Source organism: Plenodomus lingam, assembly GCF_022343315.1.
Source record: "Plenodomus lingam strain CAN1 chromosome Unknown contig_3, whole genome shotgun sequence".
Lineage (NCBI taxonomy): Eukaryota > Fungi > Ascomycota > Dothideomycetes > Pleosporales > Leptosphaeriaceae > Plenodomus > Plenodomus lingam.
The window spans coordinates 2088276-2115291 of NW_027093944.1; the positions used below are offsets into that span (position 1 = coordinate 2088276).

At 51.3% G+C, this 27016-nt stretch overlaps 14 protein-coding genes across 14 annotated transcripts; 7 read left to right on the forward strand and 7 right to left on the reverse strand.

Moving 5' to 3' along the window:
• Window positions 1–46: 46 nt before the first annotated feature.
• IAQ61_008057 (uncharacterized protein) lies at window positions 47–496 on the forward strand (the record flags this gene model as incomplete). Its single annotated transcript, XM_066097828.1, has 3 exons — window positions 47–78; window positions 265–285; window positions 349–496. 3 exons carry the CDS (start codon window positions 47–49, stop codon window positions 494–496), a joined length of 201 nt encoding a protein of 66 aa, XP_065952325.1.
• Window positions 497–525: 29 nt separating this feature from the next.
• Window positions 526–1741, forward strand: YHM2 (Mitochondrial DNA replication protein yhm2; the record flags this gene model as incomplete). Its single annotated transcript, XM_003840427.2, has 6 exons — window positions 526–586; window positions 638–662; window positions 729–747; window positions 812–908; window positions 962–1634; window positions 1687–1741. 6 exons carry the CDS (start codon window positions 526–528, stop codon window positions 1739–1741), a joined length of 930 nt encoding a protein of 309 aa, XP_003840475.2.
• Window positions 1742–2245: 504 nt separating this feature from the next.
• IAQ61_008059 (uncharacterized protein) lies at window positions 2246–4888 on the forward strand (the record flags this gene model as incomplete). The annotated part of the gene is made up of 5 exons (XM_066097829.1): window positions 2246–2299; window positions 2510–3907; window positions 4088–4240; window positions 4313–4703; window positions 4833–4888. The coding sequence occupies 5 exons, from the start codon at window positions 2246–2248 to the stop codon at window positions 4886–4888; spliced, it is 2052 nt and encodes a 683-aa protein (XP_065952326.1).
• A 722-nt stretch (window positions 4889–5610) lies between these two features.
• On the reverse strand, window positions 5611–7174 carry IAQ61_008060 (uncharacterized protein; the record flags this gene model as incomplete). Its single annotated transcript, XM_066097830.1, has 2 exons — window positions 5611–6966; window positions 7100–7174. The coding sequence occupies 2 exons, from the start codon at window positions 7172–7174 to the stop codon at window positions 5611–5613; spliced, it is 1431 nt and encodes a 476-aa protein (XP_065952327.1).
• Window positions 7175–7452: 278 nt separating this feature from the next.
• Window positions 7453–8105, reverse strand: IAQ61_008061 (uncharacterized protein; the record flags this gene model as incomplete). The annotated part of the gene is made up of 4 exons (XM_003840424.2): window positions 7453–7788; window positions 7841–7853; window positions 7914–7935; window positions 8003–8105. The coding sequence occupies 4 exons, from the start codon at window positions 8103–8105 to the stop codon at window positions 7453–7455; spliced, it is 474 nt and encodes a 157-aa protein (XP_003840472.2).
• A 63-nt stretch (window positions 8106–8168) lies between these two features.
• RFC4 (replication factor C subunit 4) lies at window positions 8169–9462 on the forward strand (the record flags this gene model as incomplete). Its single annotated transcript, XM_003840423.2, has 3 exons — window positions 8169–8386; window positions 8449–9292; window positions 9346–9462. 3 exons carry the CDS (start codon window positions 8169–8171, stop codon window positions 9460–9462), a joined length of 1179 nt encoding a protein of 392 aa, XP_003840471.2.
• A 253-nt stretch (window positions 9463–9715) lies between these two features.
• On the reverse strand, window positions 9716–10120 carry IAQ61_008063 (uncharacterized protein; the record flags this gene model as incomplete). Its single annotated transcript, XM_003840422.2, has 1 exon — window positions 9716–10120. One exon carries the CDS (start codon window positions 10118–10120, stop codon window positions 9716–9718), a length of 405 nt encoding a protein of 134 aa, XP_003840470.2.
• Window positions 10121–10355: 235 nt separating this feature from the next.
• Window positions 10356–10694, reverse strand: IAQ61_008064 (uncharacterized protein; the record flags this gene model as incomplete). The annotated part of the gene is made up of 1 exon (XM_066097831.1): window positions 10356–10694. One exon carries the CDS (start codon window positions 10692–10694, stop codon window positions 10356–10358), a length of 339 nt encoding a protein of 112 aa, XP_065952328.1.
• A 1458-nt stretch (window positions 10695–12152) lies between these two features.
• Window positions 12153–17177, forward strand: IAQ61_008065 (uncharacterized protein; the record flags this gene model as incomplete). The annotated part of the gene is made up of 7 exons (XM_003840421.2): window positions 12153–12264; window positions 12320–13775; window positions 13832–14507; window positions 14557–14648; window positions 14696–15284; window positions 15335–16444; window positions 16497–17177. 7 exons carry the CDS (start codon window positions 12153–12155, stop codon window positions 17175–17177), a joined length of 4716 nt encoding a protein of 1571 aa, XP_003840469.2.
• A 150-nt stretch (window positions 17178–17327) lies between these two features.
• On the reverse strand, window positions 17328–18686 carry IAQ61_008066 (uncharacterized protein; the record flags this gene model as incomplete). The annotated part of the gene is made up of 1 exon (XM_003840420.2): window positions 17328–18686. One exon carries the CDS (start codon window positions 18684–18686, stop codon window positions 17328–17330), a length of 1359 nt encoding a protein of 452 aa, XP_003840468.2.
• Window positions 18687–19557: 871 nt separating this feature from the next.
• Window positions 19558–20585, reverse strand: IAQ61_008067 (uncharacterized protein; the record flags this gene model as incomplete). Its single annotated transcript, XM_003840419.2, has 2 exons — window positions 19558–20109; window positions 20166–20585. Coding segments are annotated over 2 exons (972 nt in total), but the record flags the coding sequence as incomplete, so codon positions are not given.
• A 175-nt stretch (window positions 20586–20760) lies between these two features.
• On the forward strand, window positions 20761–22970 carry IAQ61_008068 (uncharacterized protein). Its single transcript, XM_066097832.1, has 4 exons — window positions 20761–21163; window positions 21232–21312; window positions 21376–21811; window positions 21865–22970. The coding sequence occupies exons 1-4, from the start codon at window positions 21014–21016 to the stop codon at window positions 22629–22631; spliced, it is 1434 nt and encodes a 477-aa protein (XP_065952329.1). The 5' UTR covers window positions 20761–21013; the 3' UTR covers window positions 22632–22970.
• A 422-nt stretch (window positions 22971–23392) lies between these two features.
• IAQ61_008069 (uncharacterized protein) lies at window positions 23393–24967 on the reverse strand (the record flags this gene model as incomplete). Its single annotated transcript, XM_066097833.1, has 3 exons — window positions 23393–23769; window positions 23866–24667; window positions 24770–24967. The coding sequence occupies 3 exons, from the start codon at window positions 24965–24967 to the stop codon at window positions 23393–23395; spliced, it is 1377 nt and encodes a 458-aa protein (XP_065952330.1).
• Window positions 24968–25265: 298 nt separating this feature from the next.
• IAQ61_008070 (uncharacterized protein) lies at window positions 25266–26509 on the forward strand (the record flags this gene model as incomplete). The annotated part of the gene is made up of 2 exons (XM_003840416.2): window positions 25266–25839; window positions 25914–26509. Exons 1-2 carry the CDS (start codon window positions 25602–25604, stop codon window positions 26507–26509), a joined length of 834 nt encoding a protein of 277 aa, XP_003840464.1. The 5' UTR covers window positions 25266–25601.
• Between the last annotated feature and the right edge of the window lie 507 nt (window positions 26510–27016).

Below are 27016 nucleotides of genomic sequence, written 5' to 3' on the forward strand. Positions count from 1 at the left end.
CTTTCGATAAAGATGCGGGCGGCGAAACTTGAAAAATCGCGACATCATGGATAATGGAAGCTGGCAATTCAAGACACGGTTTGTCATGCGTTGAACGTCACATGTAAAAGGTCTACACTGCACCATAGTACCTAGGTACCTAGCACAGTATATCCCCTTGTCACAAGCAAAGTGCAACCAAAAGGTCGGACGTTCCTCTTCCCCCTTCCAGGGCTCCCCCCGCCTCTCCCCGCCAAGGTGTGCCCAATCGATAGTTAGCCTCAGGGCTCGGGAACCCCCAAAATAGTGAGTCGCCCTGCCCTGTGAACGGCCCCCAACACAGCGCCCTCACACAGACCACCTCGCAAGCTTATCCGTTCCTGTTCCTGTGTTTTCTTCGAGCCCTTCGTTTCTTTTGCTCTGCTTCTGCACACTCTACACACTCAACATCGGCGACGAAGCACCCTATTGCCTTGGTCAGGCCCCTTATCTTCGACAAGAGAATCCCAGAGAATGAGCTCCACACCTGCCACGGGCGTGCCTACCATGGCCAGAAATGGCCCACCGACGCTTGAGAAGAAGCCGGTCAAGTTCAGCAACTTGCTACGTGAGTGTGCAGTCCCGAGGAACAGCCAACGTGTGCTGATGTAGCTATCAGTGGGTGCTGGTCTCAACCTGTTCGAGTACGTTGTTCCCCCGCAACATTGGCACACTTCGAGAGAAAACGAAGACTGACACGATACAAACAGGGTGACAACTCTGGGACAGGTACATATCCCCTCCAATGGCAACCACTGCAGCGCCGAACAAATACTAACATGGCAGTCAATAGCCGTTGGAGGTCGTCAAGACTACCATGGCTGCCAACAGGTCTGAAGGCTTCGCGGGAGCTATCGGCCGCATTTGGGCGCGTGGAGGTGTTTTCGGGTGTAAGTTCCCGCGACAGCAACACATGTGCATCGCCCAACTGACATGATTGCAGTCTACCAGGGTCTCATCCCATGGGCCTGGATTGAGGCCTCCACCAAGGGCGCCGTCCTGCTCTTCGTCGCTTCCGAAGCCGAGTACTACGCCAAGTCCTTCGGCGCACCCGACTTCGTTGCTGGTATCTCGGGCGGTATGACGGGTGGTCTCGCTCAGGCATATGCGACCATGGGTTTCTGCACTTGCATGAAGACGGTGGAAATCACAAAGCACAAGGTCGCAGCCACAGGCGCGAAGCCCCCTGGCACCCTCGAGACTTTCATGAACATCTGGCGCACAGAAGGTCTCCGCGGTATCAACCGCGGTGTGAATGCCGTCGCAGTGCGCCAGGTCACCAACTGGGGGTCTCGTTTCGGTCTGTCCCGTGTCGCGGAGCAGGGTATCCGAAAGGTCGGCGGCAAGGAGCATGGCGAGAAGCTCAGCGTGATTGAAAAGATCACTGCTTCGGCCCTCGGCGGTGGTTTGAGCGCATGGAACCAGCCTATTGAGGTGATCCGTGTTGAGCTCCAGTCCAAGACGGTTGACCCCAACCGCCCCAAGAACCTAAACGTTGCTTCGGCTTTCAAGTACATCTACTCCAACAACGGTATCAAGGGTCTGTACCGTGGTGTTACTCCCCGTATTGGTCTTGGCGTTTGGCAGACGGTCTGCATGGTCGCTCTCGGAGATGTGTAAGTTTGCTTCAACAGGCTCGATCGTTTTCAATAGCTAACCTGTGTGTAGTGCCAAGGAGGCTGTCGAGAAACTCACTGGTGACAAAGTCACCGCAAAGCATTAGATGGCGTTTCGTTTGAAGCCAGCAACTTGCTTTTCCCAGTACTGTATCAACTCAGATACCCCTTGGTGTAAAACACGTTGTTGGCCATTGATATTATTCATAAGCAGTGCCCTGCGAGCATCAAGCATGGCAATTTTTTCATGAGCAATACAACGAACATGCACATATAGTCATGCTACAATTACAATGCACAATTACAATGTTGTAATTCGCGTACCAAGCTTTATTGCCTCTTAAACTGTTCCCGTATCGCACTCCTGCTGAATGAGAGTCCCTTGAGAGTTTCCGGCTTGATTTTCATCAGAATATCATGTTGACTCCTCGCGCCTTTCTCCAGTGCTCGATAAGTTCTGAATTGTTGCTAAGTAAGCTCGTTCAAGTTATGGCCAATCAGAACATGGCGCTAAGCCACCCATCCATCCATCAGACAACCAACCTCCGTCTACACTTCTACACCAGACGTTCATGTAATTCATTATCCAGCACAAGAATGAGGCATCAAAGATGTCGCATCATATTACTTGTACCCCGACAGGCGTACATCCGGGATACAAACGAGTGAGTACCTGCCAGCACGATGACTAGCTTTCACGGTTGCCTGTGTGGTCAGCAATTGATATTACAAGCCCGGACTGCACCACTGTATTGCTGCAAGCGTCATTGTGGTGATAACAATACCTACTATCTAGACTATCTCATCAGAGAAACTTTCGTATTCGAGTACCGAAATATTAAAAGTCTAGGTATTGGCAAACTGACCACATTCAGTATCCTGACCGCATCGATCGACCCAAGATCAAGGCATGGCGGTGCGAATTGACTGCCCTCTCGCAAGTCTATAATCTGTATTTTCTTGCCTGTAATGACACCATCCACGTCTACCAGCCAAGCTTTCCCGATCAAAATCTGCCTAGTGAGCCCCAGCTCATATTAGATCTGCCAGTATCTCCTCAGACTGGGAGTGGAATCGACCCCCAGGACCCGCACTCTGTCACTCGAATTCTTGTCGATTATCTGGGATGCGACGAAATCCTTTTGGTGGCCTGTGATGATGGTGATGTCGTGGGGTACCGTATTGATGAGATTCAGAGATTCCTGGATGAACGAATGTCGACGAAGGAGAGTGATTCGAAGTCTCTTCCAGAGGACGGGACCGTCAAATGCTTTCTTCACCGTAATGTTGGAGCCAGTGCTTGGGGTCTAGCTGTGCATCGAGAAGCTCGAATTATCGCTATTAGCGCAAATACGCACAAGATCACTGTCATTGAATTTGCACTCTCAGAACCGCCTCTCCGGTGTCGAGAGTGTCCGTCAGACTCAGTGGCACTTCAAAATATCGAACCCCTGGATCGATATACACGAAAGGAGGATCGCGCGTTTGACCTACTGGGCGAAACCAATATCCCAGCAGTCTCTTTCAACAATACTGGGGACGACCCATCGGGACACTGGCTGTTCAGTTGCTCAATTGATGGAGCAACGACCGCATGGGACTTGCATGTGCCGATTTTACCCTATGCAGTCTTTCGATTTGGATTCTGTGCGAATGCATATGCTCCATCAAATGCACCGCGCCTGTGTATATGTGTTGATTCCGGAAATGTACCTCATGGTGTCTGGGGTGCACTTCCGCTCGACACGCGTTCAGCCCGCGAAATATCCGTTCAGGAACGTGACTCCTTACGACCCCACAATGATGAGCCTTGCTTCAGGACAATTTGTCCACCGAGCAAGAGATTTACGAAGGGAAGACCTAAGCGTACTGTTTTCGAACAGTTTCCTAGACTCTGTTTGCCGGATGATGCTGAAGATGATGACGTGATGGTATTGGATGATGTTTCGGAGGCAAGTAGTTCGACCTCAGAAGATATAGGGAGCCAAGAGGAGGGCTCGCGGCGCGATGCGACAGTCAGTCTTGATGGAACATCAGGTGGGACTAGCGCTGAAAAGAATATCACGCACACGCATGGAGCCTCTTATAGCAGTAGCAGTCTCTCTTCAGACTCGTCTCCTGGAACAGGAGGCCCTTTTCAAGGAGCTTCTGATCAGGCTCATATGCAGCCTCAAGGGAATTCCGCCAGCCACGAAGTTTCTGGACATTCTACCTCGCAGTCACTCGCGGGACCACCTTTGAATCAAACAGAGGCTGCTGAAGAGGATGAACTGGTAAGCCATTAATGCTTCCATGGTCAATATGTCCATCTGAACATGGTCCTTTCATGTTGTTTCTCTTTTAGCACTTTCATCAATTTCAAATGCCGCAGAGGATTCACATAATCTGCAGCCGTCAATTTTCGAGCAACTCATCTCACTGTCCTCAATATACTGATATAATCGTGACACTAGCTCGAAGACGACACCGATGAGAGCGACAGCAACGAATCCGACATGGATTCCGAAAACGACTCGCCATATTTCCCCACAGAACTCGCAGGCTACAGACTAGCAAAACGTGCATACCGTGAAGTCTCAACTCGCGCGGGTTTGCCCGATCGACCAGTACGTCTCCCATCCCAGATACCTTGATACACAAAAGTGCAGAAGAAGAAAATGCTAAAAAAGGATCTACAGCTCACCACCCCTATCCGCCCCTGTCTCGTACTCACCAAAGAAGAAATCTACCTCATCCAGCGGCCCTGCCCGTCCTTCCGCTTCCATCCTCCAGACACCATACTCACCATGCGCCGCCCCTTGGATCCAGACAACTCAAACGCCTGTCTCGCACCGTACGACCGTCTGTGCTACTATACCCAAATCCCCGACCTCGGCCTCTTCATCGTCGCCTCGCCCGTCGGGCGTGCCGCCGTGTTCGCCCTGACGTATACGAAAGAGCCGTCGACGTCGGAGGTGGATTATAGCTTTAGCCTCGAGTATATCTTACCGTTTGCCCCTGGCAATGAGACGGAGCTGGTCAATGTGCCGAATGCGAGGTTGTTGGGAATTGCTGTGGCACCTGTGCAAGGTAAGTTCTTCCCTTCCTTACCCCACTGGGGTTGTTTGTGTTCTTGTGTGTGATTCTTTTTCTCTGTTCTTTTTGCTAATTTGGTCTGGAACTGGCAATATAGGTATGGCGGATGTGCAACGTTTGCAGTCGAGGAAATGGCGCCTTTTGATGTATTATACGGATCATACGGTGTTGAGTTTTGAGCTGGTGAGGCGGGGGCAGGGAGATATTTCTGATGTTAGGGAGCTGGTTGTGTAGGAAGAGCGGGAATTAGGTTGGTGAGGATCGGGTGAGGGGGCTTTTCTTTTTCCCTTCGTGATTATGGCGTTTGGAAGGCGGTTGAAAGGTGTTTCATCTGTAGGTTACGGTTGATACTAGGAGGCATTGTTATATGCTGAGTATGGGTATAAAAATGATCATGGACAGAAGATAAATATAGGTCATGTTGGAGACTGGGGTTTTAAGGGTGCTAGTTGTCTAATATGGATATATGCTTTGTATGTGGCGACCTCATACGTATTTCAAAATATACACACAATGTTCATGATATAGAACCATCAACGAAATAAACCACAGACCGAGCGATATAAATTATGGAAAAGTTTCATTATCATATAATATGCCTAAATGGTAAATGTAGTAGTAGTCGATAGGCAAACTAGCCCCCACTCAACTTACCCATGCTCGCTATCCTCAAAGCAAGCAACAGACTAGATATCAAATCCCATGCATGTATACTCCATGCTATCGAAACGCCACCCATGCAAAACCGCCCTCGTGAAAAAGGAAGAAACAGCATTGTCGATGCTCATGCGCCATGTGCCAGATGACTTGCTATTACGCCGTCCATCCGGGGGTTCCCTTCCCATTCCCCGGTTCACTAATGTACAGTCGGACAGGTAGGAAAAGTAAAATAGGCCTCATGTCAGAAGCCATTGAAGCCCATGACCACGCCGGCGCCCATGAGCGCCGCCGCACCACCAACCCACGGGTTCGTCGTTGCGCCGGGCATGGCGGCTGCCGTGCTCGTTCGCGTCCCACCACCCGTGATATTAGGGCCATTGATGCGGGGACCGCCGGTGGCGACAGCAGCTGTACTGACAGCGCCCTGGACGACGCTAGCGCCTGGCACGCCGTCTGCGCCCTTTTGGATTTCCTGAATGTTCTGGGTGGTGGAGTTGAAGTTTGTGGGCGCGATGCTGATTTCGTTGTTGGCGAGATCGTAGACGACGTATGCGCTGCGCAAAAAGGTGTCGCCGAGGACGGAGACGGAGTTGCCTGCGGGTCCGATGCCGAGGATGCAGATTTCTTGTCCCCTGGATACAGAGGCTACGATGACGAGTTCGTTGATGGGCACCGAGATGGTGATGCCGCTGAAGACGAAGTCGAGGGAGCCTTGCTGGTTGGCTAGGTCGCAGGATACAAAGGCGGCGCCTTGCTGGGCGTCGAATTGCGCGTCAAAGGTCTGGTAGAGCGAGCGGACTACGTTGTTGGGCAGGTACATGAGTGAGGAGCCCGAGTCGAGCAGGACGGGCACATTGTCGTTTGCGAAGATGGACCCGTTTTGCCCGTTTCGACCCATGCCTGTGAGCGCGATGATGAACTCGGCGTATTCGCCTTCTTCTGGAATGATGGGTAGGGTCGCGAGGTCGCCCACATACTTGTCGCTGTCGACGCCGCCGAAGAGGATGGAGCCGGTGGAGGCATCGAGGTCGTTGAGCCAGAGCGAGTAGGCGTTGCTGTTGATCGTGTTGTCGTCAACTAGTTTCTGGGGTAGGTTTGGGTAAGGGTCGAGGCCTGCACGACCGACTGCTACTTCATTTGCAGTGTATCCGATTCCGAGGACGCCTTCGGTCGAGCTTGACGTGTAGCCGATACCGAACTGGAGATCTTCGATTGTGATGCCGCCGAAGCGAAAGGCATCTTTCGCGTAGTCGCCTGCTGCGCCCGAGCCGTCCATGTAGGAGATGTTGAAGACGCTGTTAACGTATTCGTACGTTGACGAGTCGTTTGCGCGATAAGTGCCCGACTCGCCGCACTGGTTCCCGCCGGACTGACATAGTTGCGATGTCGCCGAGTTGACCCAGAGATCACTGCTGCCCGTGTCGATGTGGAAGCGGAAGTTCTGGGCCGGGGTGCCTAGACTCGCGTTCGCATAGTAGAGTGTTTCTAGATTGTCGAGTGTTTGCTGGACGGTCTTTGCCCGTCTCCTCAGTTGATCGTGTGCGACAGGATTCACGATGCTGCGGCGCTGTGTCTCGACACGGACGACTTTGGGGTTCTGCGAGGAAGCCTGGTCAGCTATGGCATTCTGGAGTCTGGACGAAGTATCGCCGCATAGGGCATGGGCAATATTATCCCGAGCGGGAGGATGCATTCCGGTTTAGGGTACAGCCGAAATCGTGCTTACATACCTCTGACCGCGGCGCCAGGGTTAACGCGACGGCCGACGACACCAATTGCGCTGCAAGATAGGCCGAGTATTTCATGGTGGAATGGTGGAATGGAGAAGGGAGCCCTCGCAAGGAAAAAGTGGCGATGGTAGGACAGCTTATGGCAGACACAGGAGACGATGAGGAATCCCAGCAGCAGCTTGTTCTGGCAGGGCTGACGCAGCAAGAGTCAGGGAAAGGCTGCGCCCGGTTTCGAGAGGGCAGCTCTGAGGCACAAGTGCTGGGGCCAAAAGGTACTTGGGCACACGGGAAATAAGCACGAAAGGAAACAGCAGCAAGTGAATGGCGACGAATCCCATGACCCTGCTACATACCTATTTCACGCAACCAGAGAGCGACGACGCCGGGCCTTGAGGACGGTTGCTAGCGAGCAGCTTAGCCGTGGTGATGACGACGCACCTGGGCAGTCTGTTGCCGTTACGCAGCCTGCGCTTCCATGAATCTACTCTAGCGACCCATGGTCCACGTAATTTCCAGCAATCGGGCGCCACACTCTCCGCGCCCGTTCTCTGCAGAGTGCAGAGTGGACCAACGAGGGAATCCTGTCGGCTCGTCCTGGAACCGTGGGCCTGCGTCTGGCCGTGGCGGTGCACCCACAGCGGTTCGACGCCCATCCGCTGCGGTCCTGGGTCCTGCTGTTGGAGCCAGTACTGAGCACATGGTCAAAGTCCAGTACTACGATAGGATGACTCCGACGCTGACCTTGCTCATGTCACTAAACTGCTAAGCATGGCATTGCATTGTGAGTAGGTATGGAGGCGGCAGGCCAACCGACCATGCGAAGGACCTCAGTTGACCTGGGATTGACATGAGTACCTGTACCTACGGTAGTGTCTCGATGTTGGATTTGTCGTCTGTACCCACCATATGCTCGTGCTACAATCCAGCTGACATGCATAGGAGTCGTACTAATCGCGCTTCTCAGTCTCATGCCACTGATCGTATCATTGGGTACTAACGGGGCCATGGCTAGAGTACGTCGGGTTGGTGGTGTTGGAGGAGGAGCACGTGAGAGCTAGTCTGCATTGAGATGACCCGTGAAAGCGCGTCCAAGTCCCAATCGCGTCTCGCGTCAGATCGGCCCCTCCAACTCAAGTCCGTCAGCACCTGGCACCTCACTGCTCAGCACCCCCAGCATCCCAGCACCACACACACCATGGCCAAGGCAGAATCTTCAAAAGCAGCAGCCGGCAATGGCGTACGGCCGAATCCCAACGCAGCTGGAGGCGCCAATTACGAATTACCGTGGTGAGCCTTTCTCAAAGTACCAGATGCAAAGTCTCCAAGCTACTTTCTAACCTCGCATACAGGGTAGAGAAATACCGCCCTGTCTACCTCGACGATGTCGTCGGCAACACCGAAACCATTGAGCGCCTCAAGATCATCGCCAAAGACGGCAACATGCCTCACATGATCATCTCAGGCATGCCTGGTATTGGAAAGACAACCTCGATCCTCTGTCTTGCGCGCCAACTCCTCGGCGATGCCTACAAAGAGGCAGTCCTCGAACTCAACGCCTCCGACGAGCGAGGTATCGATGTGGTCAGAAATAGGATAAAAGGGTTTGCCCAAAAAAAGGTCACGCTTCCGCCCGGAAGACAAAAGCTGGTCATCCTCGATGAGGCGGACAGTATGACGAGTGGTGCACAACAAGCTCTAAGGAGGACGATGGAGATCTACAGCTCAACAACGAGATTTGCATTTGCGTGCAACCAGTCAAACAAGATTATCGAGCCGCTACAATCGAGATGCGCCATCTTGCGTTACGCTCGTCTGACGGACGCGCAAGTTGTCAGAAGGGTGATGCAGATATGTGAGGCAGAAGACGTTCAATATTCTGACGATGGTATTGCAGCACTGGTATTCTCTGCAGAAGGCGATATGCGACAAGCCATCAACAACCTGCAATCGACACACGCAGGCTTCGGGTTCGTGAATGGCGACAATGTATTCAGAGTAGTGGATAGCCCGCATCCGATCAAAGTACAGGCTATGATCAAAAGCTGTCACGAGCAGAGAATCGATGATGCGCTGACTGCCCTGAAAGAGTTGTGGGATCTGGGATATTCATGTCACGATATCATCAGCACCATGTTCAAGGTTACAAAGACGATCGATACGTTGAGCGAGCATGCTAAACTAGAGTTTATCAAGGTATATTCAGACAGCGCTATGAAAGTAGTTAAAGGGGCTGACGAGAACAACAGGAAATCGGCTTTACACACATGCGCATCCTCGAAGGAGTCCAAACACTGCTCCAGCTTTCAGGCTGCATAGCACGTCTCTGCAAAATCAACATGCAACCCCAGCTCTTTGCCATGTAATCGCAATCGAATTAGTGTATGCACTCTCGCATCTACGTATCACTTTAGCACGGCGTTAGGAGTTGACAACCGATTTACTAACACATGAATCCGTACCTTGCCCAGGAACCATTGAATTAAAAGCATTCAAAGTACCTCTCGAGATATCTTCCAGTTTCCGTCCTGGGCTGTTGCGGTTTTCTAGACATACAATCACGATCCCATTTATGGTCTGGATCATCCGCTTTCCAAACAACTTCCGAGCTGAAAGTACTTATTGTCGTCCTCTGTCTGCTGTTTGGGGGGAGTGCCGTGCAGGAGTCGATAAATCACTATCGTCCTCATTGCCACGTCTCTCAGCCTCGCTCATATCAACCATCTCGATATCTCCCGTCGGTACAGGTTGGCCCGGTACAACACCATCAACTAGCGTCACTGCAGTCGACAGACGTTGTTCATGTGCTGGTTGTGGCGTTCCTGTCGCCTGTTGTAAATTCCGTTCTTGTCTGGGTTGCCGCTGTTGTCGCCATGGAATGCAAGGACAGCACAATTTTAGGAGTGTGAAACAGCACCTTGCTAAGTCTGGAAGGTGGAGGATGAAGTAGGTAAGGCCAATCGTGAGAGCCATACCAATCATCGCGTAGGTGATTATGAGAGCTCCGGTGTCGAAATCGGCCATGCTTATAGATTTGAGTGTATCAGTACTCTGGGGTCCAAGGAATCTAGGGCCAATGCCAATTTATGTCTCGCAGTTCCTACAGCGTTTGTCCTGAGGGAGCGTGATGGATATGTGCTTGCTTCGGTTTTGATGTATAGGTGTCATTCTTCGCAAGCCTTCGTCTCATTCCAGATCTATTGCTTCACCATTAACCCATTCTAACATGCCCCTGATATCCCTCTTCGAAGTCCGCTACTCACCCACGCCTCCACTTTTGGATATAACCCTTGTTTCCCCAGAGATGAAAAGGATCAAGTAGTCCCTGCCACCAACTTCGTTTCTCTGCCTCCTTCTCCAACCTCACTCGTTCTAACTCTTCATCCGTCATATCCCAGAACTGCGTTTCTTTGTCCCTGCCTCTGAACAAATCCCAAAGATCAAATGGATCAAAAATTGTAATAATCCACGGCCTATCATCCTTCCATCCAGGTCCCTTGCGCTCCGTGACACCATCACGCGCCAAGAATACATCATTAGACTTTGGAAGTCGCTTCCCCCGGTGATAAAGGTTCAGCAATGCTGTATTGACAAACATGATACTCGCCTCAAAGATCCAGAAATACACTTCATTCGTGTAGATCGGGGACTGCCAACCAAGAATGTACTCCACGAGCCGGTAGATACAACGAATTGTTATAATCCCCGCACTGATATACAGCACCCACAGCACCGCACGCAGGTCTTTCGACAAAACGCCCGCGATATCGGCGCGCACATGAAACATGGCTGTCAGAAATCCGAAAGCGCCAAATAATAGGCTTTGCAAACATAAGCTCGCCATTACCATTTGTTTGCCTACATCACGTTCATCGTCTGTCAAGCTGCTATTTGCCATCCTCCATGCCCCGTTGCCGATGAGGACTTCGCATACCCCGTCTAGGCCGATGAAAGTGGTAGCGATGCGACCTGGGTGAAGAGGGGCGAGGTAGGGGATATAGTACAGGATTCGGGAGAGTATGAGGTAATTGATAAGTGCGTAGACGGGGGGGCCAGACATGATGAGGACGGTTGAGGCGATTAGGTAGGCGAGGGAGGTTGGGGTGTAGGAACCGGCTAGGCGGAGGGTGAAGCCGGTGAGCATGAGGAGGGCGGCCCAGGGGAGGAGGAGGGTTGTGCGGTAGGATTTGTGGATGCTGGAGGTGTTATTAGGAAGGGTGGAATAGATATGGTGACTTGATGTAGTTGTAGAGGGGCTGCAGGAAAGAAAATGCCTTTACATTGTTTGATATGCGTGTATGACCCCTGAAACAAAGAAGAGTATGATGAAGACTATAGGTGCAGCCTTGTTTGGAGCATAGTACCAGACACTTCCAGGGGAGTAGTCACCCATAGCCATATTCATTCATGATGGAGTTGGATTCAGCAGAGAGAATATTTTAAAAAATTGCGAGTTCTATAATTCCATTGTTCAATTAAGGAGATGCATGAGGAGATAACCATCTATATGGCTCCCAGTCGACACAATATAAGGCCCCTTCTTGAACGTAATACGATCCAAACAGTCCTTTCAGATTGGTAGAAAAGCAACATGAGTGCATATAGAAGGACCATGGAGATAATTAGATTAGCAGAATCGATCGTTGCCAGAAGCTGGTTTAGATAATTATAAGCCATTCAATACGAGGAATGCGACAGCGGCCCGCAAGGCATATCGCAAGGTTGATCAAAGAAGCGATGTACGCTGCTCATAGGATTTCGCACGATTGGACGTACGGAAAGAATAGCGCAAAGGTCATATCTTGACTGGTGGCGACGAACCGAGGTGGCTGATCCCATGTGACGTTGGAGGTTGGGTGAAGGCGGCTTCACGTGCAGAGTGGGGCAGCGTGGAGAGGCTAGAGCGAGTTTAGCTTGGTAGGACGGCAGGTCGGTCGAGCTTCCCAACCTTGGAAGCACAACGTTCATCTCACTGCGGTAACAGCAGCCGTAAGGTTGAACAAGCGTCACTCGTACCGTAATTTACTTTGCTACTCATACCCCCCGTGTGTGTTTGATGAGTGCGGCTGGAAATGGTGCGCCAGCCCTGGGTGCCACAGAAGATGGGTCTAGGCGCAATCACACCGAACCTACGGTGATGGATGGGCTATCAAGCTCCAAGGTCACGGGTATAGGCCCTTACTATGGCATTCCCACATTAGCATGCATTCTCACGTATTGCAGTTGAATACCATGACCCATCTGGAGTATTTCCGTTGATTCAAGCAGACTTGGCGGCTCGACTACCGCTTCGGAACCTGCATTGGAAAGCCCCAACGAGGCCTTTACGGTCCATTGACTCGCTGCATATCGATCTTGTACCCAGTAAAGAATCTGCACAAATTACGAGCTCATCAACACCGGGACAAACTTCTAGACCTGGTACTTCAGCCACCCCAACTAGGACCACCGACGAGATATTCCGCCCGGCTACCAAAGAAAAAGAACGAAGACATCAGATACCTGGATTGCGTCAAACTCCATATCTTAAGGTCTACCTCCTAAGATGTGATGATTCGGATACGTACAAGTCAACTGCGCGAAAGCAGATACGAGAATGGGTAAAGGACCACACCCCACCTTCTCAGAGTAGCACATCTAGTACGCAGGAAAACCATGATGCCTTTGAGTGGATGATTCTTCATGTTGTGGTGCCTGATACCCCGGCAGCCAGCCAGCCTCGATGGTCTACTACGAGCACTTCAGGCGAGAAGGAGAAGAGTGGCATGAAGTGGACTCGTGGTACAACAACTTTGCTGGAAAAGTTGAGGGCCGACTTCAATATTCCATCGAAATCGGCACCGGATCGCATTGCTCAGATTCGAGTGCCAAAAGATCGAGTTCCTCCACACATGTTGCCAAGCCCAGCACCTGTGAGCTCTTCAGCCGTTGTGGAGAGCCCACAAGAGCAAGAGCGGGCTTGGTCAGATGTCATCACTAGACTCAAAGTTCTGATCCTATTATCATTCGATTTACGGGTCGGTCAGTACGAGGAAAACATTCGGAAGAACGAAGCACAGCGGTCATTCCCTGGCTGGAACTTCAATACATTCTTCATCCTGAAAGAAGGGCTTGCAAGGGGGTTCGAAAGCGTTGGTTTGGTCGAAGACGCTTTGCTTGGGTACGATGAGCTATCAATTGGGTTGGACACCATCATTCGTGACCAAGCTAGCGGAGAGGCACAGGGAGGAACTCTACTAAGCTACACAGAAGAACTTTATCAGAAAGCAAACGATCTTATTAAGCACAAAGGTCAGACTGGGGAGGATGGATTGAATCCACAAGTGCAGATTCACGATGACAGGCCCATCGATGCTCAGAAAAAGGACTATCGTGGGTTGATTCTCGCCAACAACATATCTGTCCTTGACTTCCGGATATATTTGTTTGCACGACAGATGTCTCTGCTCTTGAGATTGGGAAACTCCATCTCGGCACGCTCGGATCTTGCGGCCAAATTGCAGCCCCGCCCAAATGCTAATCCAATGCAGCGCGCAAGCGACGACAGCTCCGTCGGTATGAAATCTGGTGGGCCGACTAATGAGTCCGAGGACCTCTTCTCCTTGGCTGATCTCTGCTCTCGTGCACTCAACTTTGTCACATTTGCCGGTAGACTTCTGCGAGAGGACCTGATTACTGGGTAAGTAGCATTCACAGCTTTTTCATAATGTAGAAGGTACTGATACTTTCAAATAGCGCAAAAGCCAATGAGACAGTCTTTCCAGATCACATCATCGACAACATTGTCCGTTCATGGACATTCGCCGCGCTAGATCAAGTACTACGTGAGACTTCTACGAATTCACTTCCCTTTACCAAGTCTTCCAAGAACCTCTTGACCGGGTCTCCAGGGAAGAGTCTATCATTTAGCGGCCGAAGTAAGGAACAGAAGATGAGTGCCATTGAACAAAAGTCAATGGTACATCCATCCCGTTCTTCATCCCTGAGCACTGGTCGTTCCGGCTCTGCGGATATGCCATATGCGCAGCCCACGGCAAGTGGTCAGGTGATCTTCGAGAACGGACAGTATCGGGATCCACTAGCTTCAAGCCAGGCAGGCGCGAAAGTCTCAAACAAGAATGGCCTACAAGAGCTTGCCGGTCTTAGAGCTCAGCTACTCGCTATACAGCGTCGTCTGCTTGAACACGTTGGAAGAACTCTGGGTTGGGACATTGGCTGGGCAGCTATCCTCCCATCACTAAGTATCACAGAGGAAATGAGTGACGTTAACCTGGATGAAGACGCAGAAAAGGAAGACAAGGTTACTCCAAATACTACGAAAGAGGGCCATTCTGATCCAGTACTCGGCATCGTCGCTGGACCATTGGTCAGGGCAGTGTCGTCCATTGAGCAATTTCGCCAGCTCTACGAGGTAAGGCTAACAAGTACTCATGCCCTGGATGAATGCTGATTTATTGTAGAATTTGAGTGATATCATCGTAAAGCATTACATGGCGGCAGGACAGAGTAAATCGGCTGAAAGTGTGCTAGGTGATTTAGCCGCACTACGATTGTAAGTCGATCTTGATCAGCTATGTTTTCAAAATTAATCAGACTCAGTGAGATGGGCGATTTCGCTGCAGCTTCTGCCTACTTTGGGCGTATGGCTTCACAAAGCTCCCTCTTTGCAGAAAGCAGGTGGAATACTGTGGAGACTACTATGCTCAAGATGCATGCTCGTTGCCTTAAGAAGCTCAATCGCAAAGACGAGTATGTTCGAACGTTGCTCGACTTACTCGCAAAGTCTGCTGCAAGTCGAATGGCGTTCCGACCCTCTTCAAAGCGCGTTGAATCAACGGACGCATCGAAATTCCCTCATGACTGGTTAAATGATGACAAAGTAGACACAACTGGAGCTTTCCAGGAGCTAGTGAACTACTCGCAACAGCTGCCTTATGATGTTACGGTGAAGATGCCCAAGTACTTCAGCGATATCTCCGTAGAGCCACACGTGCGCCATTACGAAGACAAGGACGGATTCCAATTGCGTCTCCAATTCAGACATCTTTTAGAAGACGAAATTGAAATTCGTGCCGCAAAAGTTAGGCTTATTAACACCGCCCAAGCGCCAGGCAAGGAACTATGGCTTGAGAATACAGAAGCGACACAGTTGAAGAAGGGGCTGAATCGCATGTGGTTAGGCTGTAACGTAAGTTTACCATTTCTTCTGGCGCATATCATTTTCTGACTGACCCATAGATTAATACGATTGGTCCGTACATGGTTGATAAAATCATCCTCGAGGCCAAGCGAATCGTTTTCGTACAGGAGCCTCTGACAAAGACCGAGGCAACAACACCTCTCGGCATCACTACTTCAATCTCCGCCCATTCGCTCAAGGCGGCCAAAAAGGCGCGGATACTATGCTTTCCCCGCGCGGAAGCCTTCAACGCAAGGATCTACCTCTCGCACTTCATCCACATTGACAAACCACGTCATGTCGAGATTGAGATTTCGAGCGGCTGGAATGAGATTACGCGTGCAGAGATCCGACTAAAGTCGGCGTCTGCTGGGTTGCGTTTGAGGACAGCGAATGCAACCGTCGAAGCTGGAGATATCACGGTCGAAGACAACAAGGCACCTGGCACGATTGTGATTGGTAATATGGCAGCTAATACGATGGCGACTTTGAAGATACCCTATGACATGGAGTCGATTCTGCAGGATCTTGCTATCAAACTCGAGCTTGATTATACCACCCAAAAAGGCCAGTTCCAGTTTGTCGCACTGTCTATCATTCCGGTCGAGCTACCTTTGGACGTCAACGTACATGACCACTTCAAGGGTAACTCTCTTTTTTCAAAATTCAATATTAAAACGGCGAACCACATACCGCTAGAACTTCTAAACGTTGAGCTTGAAGGTTCGGACGAGTTTAGAGTTCATGCACCAAGAAGATCCAAGGAACTGCTGCACGTCTTTCCTAAACAACCAGTAGCAGTCACGTACAAGATCACAAAGAAATCTATTGAGTCCTCCGAGAAGCAAGAAAGTCGTAACCCGCCTTCTGGTAGCTTGGCGCTATCTGTAGAATATCGATGCCTGGATGAGGTTGTCCTTGATCGCGTACGAAAGCTCTTCGCAGATGCAGCTGCTAAAAGCCCAGTACACCGAATGGCGCGTCTTTTGACTCATACTTTCGCTGACCGGGTACAACATCACATTTTACCACATCAGTACGAGAGAATTGCTTTACTGGAAAAGCTCGATCTTGGCGCTTTCGAACACATGGGTTGGGGCGATTGTCTAGATAGCCTACCTCCTGTCATACGAGATGACACGAAGGCCTGGTTACAGAAGTGGCATGAAGTAAGAGTCTTCATCTTTCAAACTAATCCAATATCCTACTAACGCTGCTAAGGAACACAAGACAATTCTGATTCCTCAGAAATCAGATGTAGATCACGCGTCGCCAGCAACTGCACCCCCATCGCCCTACCCTCCTCGCCATATCATCATCACAGTATCGGTGCCGCAAACCCACATCCTCCATACCGTGGCCCTCGACTTCTCATCCGCTGCTATGGCCTCCCAGATCCCTTCAATAGCTACAATTGGCCAACCGATCATGACAACACTACGCATCTCGCATACTAGACGCTGGGGGTCACCGTCAAGTCTCATCTCTGCCGCCCATCTATGCTCTGCATCCGATCCGATCGACTTCATTTACACCATTGATGCCAACCCCGAGAATTGGCTTATAGCAGGCCAACGCCGTGCCCATTTCACGGCTAGCGAGGATGAGAGGCTCGAATGGCCCATCATGCTGATCCCACTCAAGCCTGGCTGCATACTTTTACCCAACGTGGAGATACGCGCAAAGATCAAACCAAGGGAGGAAGGTAAATCTGGTGCAAAGGAAGCAACAGCACCAACAGCAAAAGTGGAAGAGCAGGCATTGACTTGCGAGACGGATTATCTTAGTTATGGGGATTCGGTCATGGTGGTACCGGATTTGAGAAGCAGTACAGTGGGCATCTCGGACATGAGCTTGGGGAGCCCGAGGAGTGTGGTTTGGTTGGAGAGTAAAGGGGGGTGAGGATATGATGGGTTCTTGGAGATGGGGAAGCAGGGTTTGAGTTTTATGACGCGAGAGTTGGCTTTCTACTCAGACTTTGTGAATTTTGCAGTGGAAACTGTGTTGATCTAGTCCTGTACCAAAGTTTGAGAACTGCTTGGTAGTCTTCATTTATTTGGAAAACCGAGTCCTGCACTCGGCCTCATACGCTTCCAATTGCTCCATCTTCATATTCACAAATGCCTCCATCTCATCCTCCAAGTCCTCATCAAGCTTCTCCTGCCCCGGTTCATGAAGAGCAGCCCAATACACGGCATCGACGTCGAAACTCTTTCTGATCCCATAATCAAACCAGAACTGTTTGGACTCCCAAGACTCGCGCATGCGAGCTGACAGACTAGTTTGAGGACTTTCATCTTTCTCTAAAATCTGTTTAGTTTCAACCGTCTCCATCGCTTGGATGAATTGGTGCATGCGCGGCACGAATCGTGCATCGAATTCTTCCTTTGAGTGGTGTTCCAGCCACATATCCGGCCCGAGGAGAAGAAGCCACCATGGTGGATCGTAAGCGAATTGCGCGGGCAGCGCGTTTGAGAATTCAAAGTTTAGGTCCGCTGTGATGGTATAGGTTTCTGGGTCTGCGAGCATATTTGTGGGCCGAAAATCGTCGCAGTAAGGCTTGAATGGGCCGGCGTCAGTAGGAGCGAGGAGGTACTTTTCGATGAGTTGCTTGAAGCGGTGGCGAGCAATGAAGCGTTTCCGAGCGTCCTCCCGCGTATCGGCAAGGTTTCGTTGGGTCTTCAGATGAACGAGATGCTCATCGGCCAAATGGTGCAGGAAAGCTCGTGCTGAAGCGAAAGGCGCGGTAGGGAAGTCGTGTCTCGGGTAGTTTGAGACCACGGTTGCCAGTTCATTCATGTTGTATGTCAATGGCCTTCCACTGACTGTCCAATCATTTGAGGCGTTTCTACTTATAGCTCCGATGGCATCTAGGTCCAATTGAGATAATTGTAGCATGTAGTCGGCCACTTGTTCGTAGACATATTGCAGTTTCGTTTCGTCTATGTCGGTTGCGAGTATAACCTCGTCTTGATCGGTTTCGGTAGGTTCCTTCAAAAGAGTGGATAGTGTAGTCCCGTGAACATAGTTCATGATGAGAAAAGGGCCAAGCTGGCAAGGGCTCTCATCCGTCACCCCCCAGTCCAGAACCAGTGGAACAGGTATTTTGGTCTTTTCGCGCAGGTAATCCAAGAACAAGACTTCGTTTCTAACCTTCTCTTCTCGAAGAGTGGTAGCGGTATGCCCTGGTTTGGGGAAACGGATCACAGCTTTGCGGTCATCGCCTAATTTGATAACAAGGCTAAGGTTAAAAGACCCTTTTAGATAGCCGTCAAACTCCCCAGGTATATTACTCTGTAAGCGCTGAGTTACAAAGGTAGCAATATCGTGCTTTGCGTCAATGAGCTTCGATACCCAAGTTCTGAACTCGTTGTCTCCGTCTGTCTCAGCTAGCTCGTCGAATACAGTCATTTTGGTTTGTCGATGAATGAATCCAAGAAGAGGGCAGTGGTTGAATCAGATGACGCGACTTGCTTGCGTCGAGGCGTGATAGAAGTGGTAAATTGGTGTGAGCATCATATGCTCAGAGCGATTTTTTTTGCTATTGACAGACTTTGATTCCCCGATGAAGCAGTGTCAGGTGTGCAGTCAACGTTAGGTATCAAAGGGCAGTCTACCTACATACATTCCACATGATACAAGGCACGCTTAGTAAAGAGCGGCCATTACGCGTCAGGGGCTATAGGGCCTACTATAACGAATGAATTAATGGAGATATTTTTTATATTGTAGTGTTCAATCCTATCGCAAACGCATGAGAGATAGCATAGCCAACTACAGTCTACACAGTACAGTTGAGTCAGCGTTACCAACGGATCTGCCAAGGCGCCAGGCCCACTTGGGCTAACTCACGGGGGATGCATGTAAAAAAGGACTACGTTGTCTTGGATATGAAATAGGATACATGTCATTGTAAACAAGAAGGATCTTACAGTCGCTTCAGGTTTCACCGGTAAAGCCAAGTGGATTGCTAGCAAAAACCGCCAGGACGAACCATCATGGGGCAAGCAAACTAGCTATGATATCCCTTCACAAACACAAGGTTTGAAGTTTCGCCATGACACGTACTGTACCAACATCATAGCACTACAGATGCGACATCGAGAAGTAGAGATTAGCTGTTTGATGTGATACTGATCTTTTGCATTCGTCTTGATGTTCGTCACTATTATTACGTCCGGAACTCCATCGCTAAAAGTACAAATTCTGTCACGGTTGTGCAGATACTAGCCCAGCCTGAAACACGAACAATGCTTCAGCGACCCATTTCCACGAGGCACTTCTAGTCCTTGGGAAGCATCTCCTGCTCGCTTCCATCCCTCGGCACGTAGTTGATGCCTGCGTTCTCGACAGCTCCGATGACATCTTCGGGCAGGATACCCTCGACCTGAGTGGCGTAGACGCCCGGAACGTATCCTTCTAGGCGCTGATACCTGGCGACCCAGCTCCTCTTTGTATCCGCGACAGTGATTAGGCCTTCGAAGACTTGTGACGTGCAGTCGTTGATTTGCTCAGGGTTGCCAATCAACTCGAGAATGTCCTCGCAGTTGGGGCAGCCTTGCTGAAGAAACTGCTGATGGGTTCTGACGATGGAGCAGACCATGCAGGCGCGCATATGGCGCTGCTGGCTCGGGGGGATGTACGAGTTGCCTGCAGCCATGTTCTTGGTGCGAAGGTCGTCTGGGATGGGCGAGGTGCAGTTATTGCGTAGTGTTTTGCCGCGCGCGGTGGAGCTCACTGTTTCTGGCGCTTTCTCCTGTGTTCGATGGTCGATGCTAGCCTTGGTAGACGCTTTGTTTTGGCCTGTAGCTTGAGGGCGGGCGTGAGTAGGTTGCTGCTTGTGCTTTACTATATGACCTTGAAACGTTGGTGACTTGGGGGGAAGTCTACTGTTGTGGAGAGAGCATTTGCAAGCGTGTCGCTTTCGCTTTGTCCCGAGGCTCGGGGAGCTTGGCGAGGCTGGCGCAACGGCTCTCGAACCTTCACTCGCACTTTAACTGGGCCATGGGTCTTGGGCTTGGCAGCACAGTCGCGCTTTGGTACCTCTTCCACCTTGTCTGGGGAATGACCAAGGTCGCTGAGATTGCCATCGGAAGAGAGGCTGTTGCTGTCTGAATCAACGATCTTGTATTTGTCATTTTTGTTTGGCGTCTTGACCAGCGCAACGCCTTTTCGGGGCATGGTCGCAGTCGCCCGCTTAGCAGTACAGCAACGGTAACGCTTGGGTTCGTGCTGGGCGTGCTGGGATCGCTGGGCGGCTTGCTGGGTTGGGGTGGCGAGGCGAGGCGAGGCGAAGCGAGATGACGCCGTCTTCGTGGTCAGTTGGCCAGTGGGCAAGTGTGTGGGCAGTGACCGGTTGGGTGTTGGCGGGGACCGAAATGCTTGATGGCTTTTGGCGGGCGCTGTTGGTGGCGGGCTGGCTGGGAGTGGTTTGGGGGGGGGGGGAGGGGGGGCAGTCGCGCCGCTACCAGCAAAAGATAAACTAAACTCCCACAGCCTTCGTTCCTTCCTTTTGCTACGTCACTGTTGTTTGCTTGGAAAGAACATTTGAAAGAAAAACAACAAATCTGTCAGTCGCAGCTGCCGTCCGATCCCCCTTCCGCCCTCAATCTCTGCAGGTGCAGCCAGCCGTCGCGCCTTCCGTCTCTCCCAAGTTGCAACAACCCGTGTGTGTGTGTGTCTCGCATCGCCAGCCCTACCATTCACACCCTAGACCATCCCTCACTTCACCCTCCACCATGGGGACTCCGTCCGAGGAAGCCACTGCGCTTAAGAACCAGGGCAACGATGCGTTCAGGAACCAGGCCTGGGACAAGGCATTGGAGTACTACACCAAGGCCATAGAGGCTTACAATGCAGAGCCCTCCTTCTACTGCAACAGGGCTCAAGTTGGTCTCCCCCTCCCTCCCTCTAACCCCCGGTGTCGCACACAACCGCGTCCCTAACCCGCTTGCAGACATACATCAAGCTTGAACAGTACGGCTATGCAATCCAAGACGCAGACACCGCCATCGAGCTTGATCCCAACAATGTCAAGGTATGGCTCCTCCAGTGAATGCATTGCGTCATGGCATGCCACTGACAGCAGCCCCACCACCAGGCCTACTATCGTCGCGCCTCCGCCAACACCGCCATTCTCAAGCATCGCGAAGCTCTTCGCGACTGGAAGCTCGTCGTCAAGAAGGCTCCCAATGACGCAACCGCAAAGCTGCGCATGGTCGAATGCGAAAAGGTCGTTAAGCGAGATGCCTTCCTCAAGGCCATCGAGGTTGAGGATGCGCCGTCTGCGGCCGAGGGGCTTGATCTTGAGAACATGGCAGTCGATCCTTCCTATGACGGTGCGAAGCTGGACGATACAATGACATTGGAGTTTATTGAGGATATGATCGAGAGATTCAAGAATGGAAAGAAGCTGGCGAAAAAATACGTCTACCAGATCATCATCAAGGTCATGGAAATCGTCAAGAGCGAACCTACCATGGTCGAGTACGACGTTCCAGAAGGACACCAAATCACCGTCTGTGGAGATACACATGGTGAGCCAATACACGTGTACATCCATCCAATTCGCGGTACTGACAGCGCGCAGGTCAATTCTTCGATCTAATGAATATTTTCGAGCTCGCAGGAAAGCCTTCAGAGACGAATTCCTTCCTCTTCAACGGCGACTTCGTTGATCGTGGCTCTTGGTCCTGCGAGATTGCGCTCCTGCTGTACGCCTACAAGTGGCTGTATCCAAACACATTCTTCCTGAACCGCGGAAATCACGAGACAGATGACATGAACAGGATGTACGGCTTCGAAGGCGAATGCAAAGCAAAATACACCGACCGCGTCTTCAAGCTCTTCTCCGAGTCCTTTTCAGCCCTCCCCCTGGCTACACTGATTGGCAAGAAGTACTTTGTACTCCATGGTGGTCTCTTCTCGGACGACAAGGTCACGCTTGACGACGTCCGGAAGCTGGATCGCTTCAAGCAACGCCAGCCAGGTCAAGCTGGTTTGATGATGGAGATGTTGTGGACCGACCCACAGACGAGCCCTGGCCGAGGCCCCAGCAAGCGTGGAGTTGGTCTCCAATTTGGGCCGGATGTCACTAAGCGATTCTGCGAGAACAACGGCCTCGAAGCCATTATTCGGTCGCACGAAGTCCGTATGGAGGGTTATGAAGTCGAGCACGATGGACGCTGCATCACAGTCTTCTCTGCGCCCAACTACTGCGACAGCACGCACAACAAGGGTGCTTTTATCAAGATCGGGTCTGATTACAAGCTCAAATACACGCAGTTCAACGCCGTGCCACATCCCAACATCAAACCGATGGCTTATGCCTCCACCGGCATGGCTGGCATGATCTAGTGGATCTTTGAATTAACTGGCTGGATGACGTACCAGATACTAGGCTGGCTGATGGGTCGGCTGGTTGGGCTGCTGTTTGGTCCTTCATGAAGCGATGCATTACTACGGTGTTCTTCGGCGCGTCAGCATATTCAAGCCATGGTCAGGCGGCTTTGTCTTGTTTCTGGGTATGGATGAAATGAGCATGACACATTGTATAACAACAACAGGCTTTGGGTGGGGTGGGGGTGACAAAAAGGCTTATCCGTTATGTATCCTCTAGCGTATGAGCAGGTAGGCCTTTGAAGAGATATTCCTCAGGCCCAATAGTACTCGTAATGCAACTCTATTCTATCAAGATCTCTTGTTCATCAATAGGCCCTTTTTGCTCATGCAGAAAGTGAGATTGCCATGCGTGCATGGATGCCCCCTTCTTTCCCCTCCCCGCTCTCATGCGACACATGTATGACCCCACGTGTTGCCCCGCAACGCCAGTCCGATTTCGCGTATCTTGTTTACACAATTGGGGCTGAGTTGGGTTGGGCAACAGGGATCTCTCCCCCATACTGTGCCTACCTAATCCCAACATGCTTTACGCCGCACACATTTCATGATGTTCAAGTGTTTGTATGTTATATCGAGACGGTTTTTTTATTATTTAGACTGCTAGTTGATTCTGGGTTATATGATAATGAGAGTACCACTGTTTCAGTCGACCTTCCCAACTTCCTTTCAACAACCCTCCTTGAAGTATACATCCAAGCTGCCCAACGCCAGACCCCTCACAATTCCCTCATCCCCTCCTCCCCCCCATCCCTCTCAACATCCTTGATAGGATCCCTCTCCGCATCCCGAATCGCCCTCTCAAACGCCTCCGCCTCCTTGGGACTGTTCGCAAACAAGTGTTCCTTGACGAGCCTGGCCGGCGTCTCCCCGAGCCACTGAAACAAGCTAAAGTCCTGAAACTTGTCGGCGCGGAATATCTCGAGCACCTCGACCTCCTCCTCGTCGCTCAGGTTCTCGATGAAGTGGCCCATGTTGCGCGGGATGACGCCGACGTCGCCGGCTTGGAAGTCAAAGGTGCGGGCTGTGCCTTTGGCGGCGAAGATGGTGACGCGGGCTCGGCCTTTGATGAAGAAGGACCATTCGTCTGCGTTGGCTGGGGGAGTTGTTAGTGTGGGGGGTTTGAGAGGGGTAAGGGAGGGAGGGAGGAAGGAAGGAAAGAAAGAAAGAAAGAAAGAAAGGGGGTGCGTACGATGCCAGTGCATTTCACGGATTGCTCCGGGTTGGATATTGAGATGTGCGGCTGCTACCGTCTTTGATATCGGGAAATTTGTCGAGTCGGTGATGCGGACTTGGCCACCAGTCGTGTTGACTGGTTCCTGATCGAGCATGCGATGGGTAAACTGTAGTTTAGACTTTCTGTACCCTTTGCTCCCGCTCGGAATCTCATGCTCAATCTTTCCCGGTTCACTGCCTTGGAAAATATACTTTTCCTTTTCTGGAATCGCATCAAAGACTTCTGGGGCAACGCGAAAGTTCTCTCCGAGCACAGACTTGGGCGTCAGACGCATCCAATCTGTGAGCAGAAAGGTCGAGTCCTCGGAGAAGTTGCCGTCGTCAAAGACGAGCAGGAATTCAGTGCCGTTGGGACTTAGGCCCTGTAGGGAATGCGGGTGGCCAGATGGGAAGTACCATAGATCCCCCTTTTTCAAATCGTCGACAAAATTTCCACCCTCCGCGTCGAGTGCAGTAATGCGGACTTCGCCTTCGAGTACATAGGCCCATTCGGCTTCCTTGTGCCAGTGCAATTCGCGGATGACGCCGTGATCTAGACGCATGTTTACGCCAGCGAGTTCCTTGCTGGTGCCGAGCTCGCGGACAGTGGTCTCTCGGGTCCACCCGCCTTCTTCAATGCGGATGTGGGAATCGGCAAAGGACCATCTCATGTTGGGGATTGCCCCGTGATCTGTGCTAGGAGGACGGATGAGATCTGGATTCTGGCGTTCACGGCCGCGATTGCGGGGACCGAGAACGCTGGCACCATCGCCGTTGCGCTGGAGATGTTGTTAGTAAGAGATTTGGAGATGATTGTTGATCTCATGTCAGACATGATGAAATGTGGGTATGGAGGTTCTGGTTGTGTAGATGGAACGTACATAAGGCAACGGCTGTAAATTGTCACCATCTGAATCGACTTTCCGATCATAAGGATCCGTGACTCCGGGTTTGTATGGGTCCGAAACCTTGTGAGGCCCAGCATGTCCTATATTGACCACTAGTGGTTTCTGAGGTTCCAGAGGTGCAGCTAGGGCACCACAGACGCTCAGCGTTACCAAGAGCAAAGGAAGATGCATGGCTCCTTCAATTGAATCGAATATATCTTGATCAATCAATCAATCAATCAATCAATCAATCAATCAATCAATCAATCAATGACCAAGTATGGGAGTGTGAGAAGCAGCAAAAGAGTCTCCACCCGCCGGCACCGGGAGAGTTATGTTATGACTGTGTTGTGCACAGCGAGCCGTGTTCCGATGACGACACAACAAGCTTTACCGGTATCCATCATTCATCGCTTGGCCACACGCTAGTAACCATCCCTCATCATCTCCCCAGCTATTCCCCCACCATTTTTCCACGCATCAAAAACGTCACGAACCAGCCTTTCCCGACACAACTCCTTAGCAAACTGCAGATTGTTTCAACCCTGTCGCCACTCGTTTCCTTCATCTGGAAGGTTTTCAGCACGTAAATCCCACGTGTATCCTGCAATTGCCGTTGCATGTCCGCACACGAAAAGCTTGATTGAAGCTTGAGCAGACTGGTACCTGAACGATCTGCACTGTCTCGTACGCGTCCTCCGGGGATAGCACGGCCTGTTTTCTTGAGTCTTGCTCCAATCGATATTACCACCCGCTCGCATTACAGGAATCCGATTTCCAGGGGCTGAAAACCATTAGGGGTTTTTTTTCTTGCAAGTCTGCAATTATGAGCAACAATGCCACGCGGCACACCGTGGACGAAACATCTCCGCTCCTTGGCCGACCGGCTGGCAGCAGAACAGACCAGAAATCAGTGTTGTCTGCACAGAGTCTGAAGAAGCATTTCCAGGCTGATGTAACCAAGAATTGGGCAGATCTGGTACTGCTGTTTTGTTACATCATCACAGGATTACTAGACAGCTCTGCGGTCTTCATCTGGGGCTCCTTTGTAAGCATGCAAACCGGTACGTTTTACACTATTGTAAACTACACAACCAGCATCTCCCTCAAAGACCTATAAACTCACCCTCCCACCCAGGCAACACAGTCTACCTCGGTCTCGGCCTCATCGCGCCCACTGAAGGAATCCGCTGGCTCAAAGCGCTAACCTCCATCCTCTTCTTCTGCCTCGGAAGCTTCACCTTTGCCCGCTTCCACCGCCACTTCTCCCCCGCCAAGCGCTGGGTCCTCATCAGCTCCTACTCCTTCCAAACCAGCCTCATCGCCCTCGCCGCCTCCATCGTCACCTTTGGCAACCCCCCCTCCCCCTCCACCACCAGCAACTCCCTCCACTGGCAAGTCCTCGTCCCCCTCGCCGCCGTGGCCTTTCAATCCAGCGGCCAGGCCGTCACCTCGCGCGCCCTGCAGTACAACGGCCTCACCAGCGTCGTCCTCACCTCAAACTACTGCGACTTATTCTCCGACCCCGACCTCTTTTGCTGGGGTCTGGGCAACGCCGAGCGTAATCGCAGGATGGCGGCGCCCGCGCTGCTGTTGCTTGGGGCCTGTGGCGGCGGGTTGTATGCCCATAGTGGGGTTGGGTTGGCGGGGGCGTTGTGGACGGCGGTGGGTTTGAAAGCGTGTGCGGTTCTGGCTTGGGTGTTTTGGAAGGCGGAGGGGGATGGTGTGGAATAGGGCTTGTGAACGTTGGCTTGTTGTCAAGAATTGGATTCTTTTTCTATACATCTCACCCACTCTCCATTGATACAGTACCAGCATCAGACTCACAAGCCACCCCCCTTTTTGTCTTTTGACAAACACTCCCATCCCATCCCATCCCAATCCAATCGAAATATTCCATCCACACATGACCCCCACATCGACATCACACATGGTCTCATCCATATCCAAAGTGTTGTATCCCCATCCCTTTTGCTCATGACATCAGTCTAGCGCTATGTTGACTAGAGTGTAACATTTCCCTCTTGCAGATGACCATTGTAGAATTTTACATGGCGGGATTGATTGTCGTGCTGTGGCTATAACGAGACGACGACGGCAACGACAACACCAACACCAACACCAACACCAACACCAACACCAATACAATCAATTCGACAAGTCCATCAACCATGCAACCCCTATCCCCTTACTAAACACCCTACCCCCAGCAGCCCCGAGTAAAAACAAACTCGTCATCAC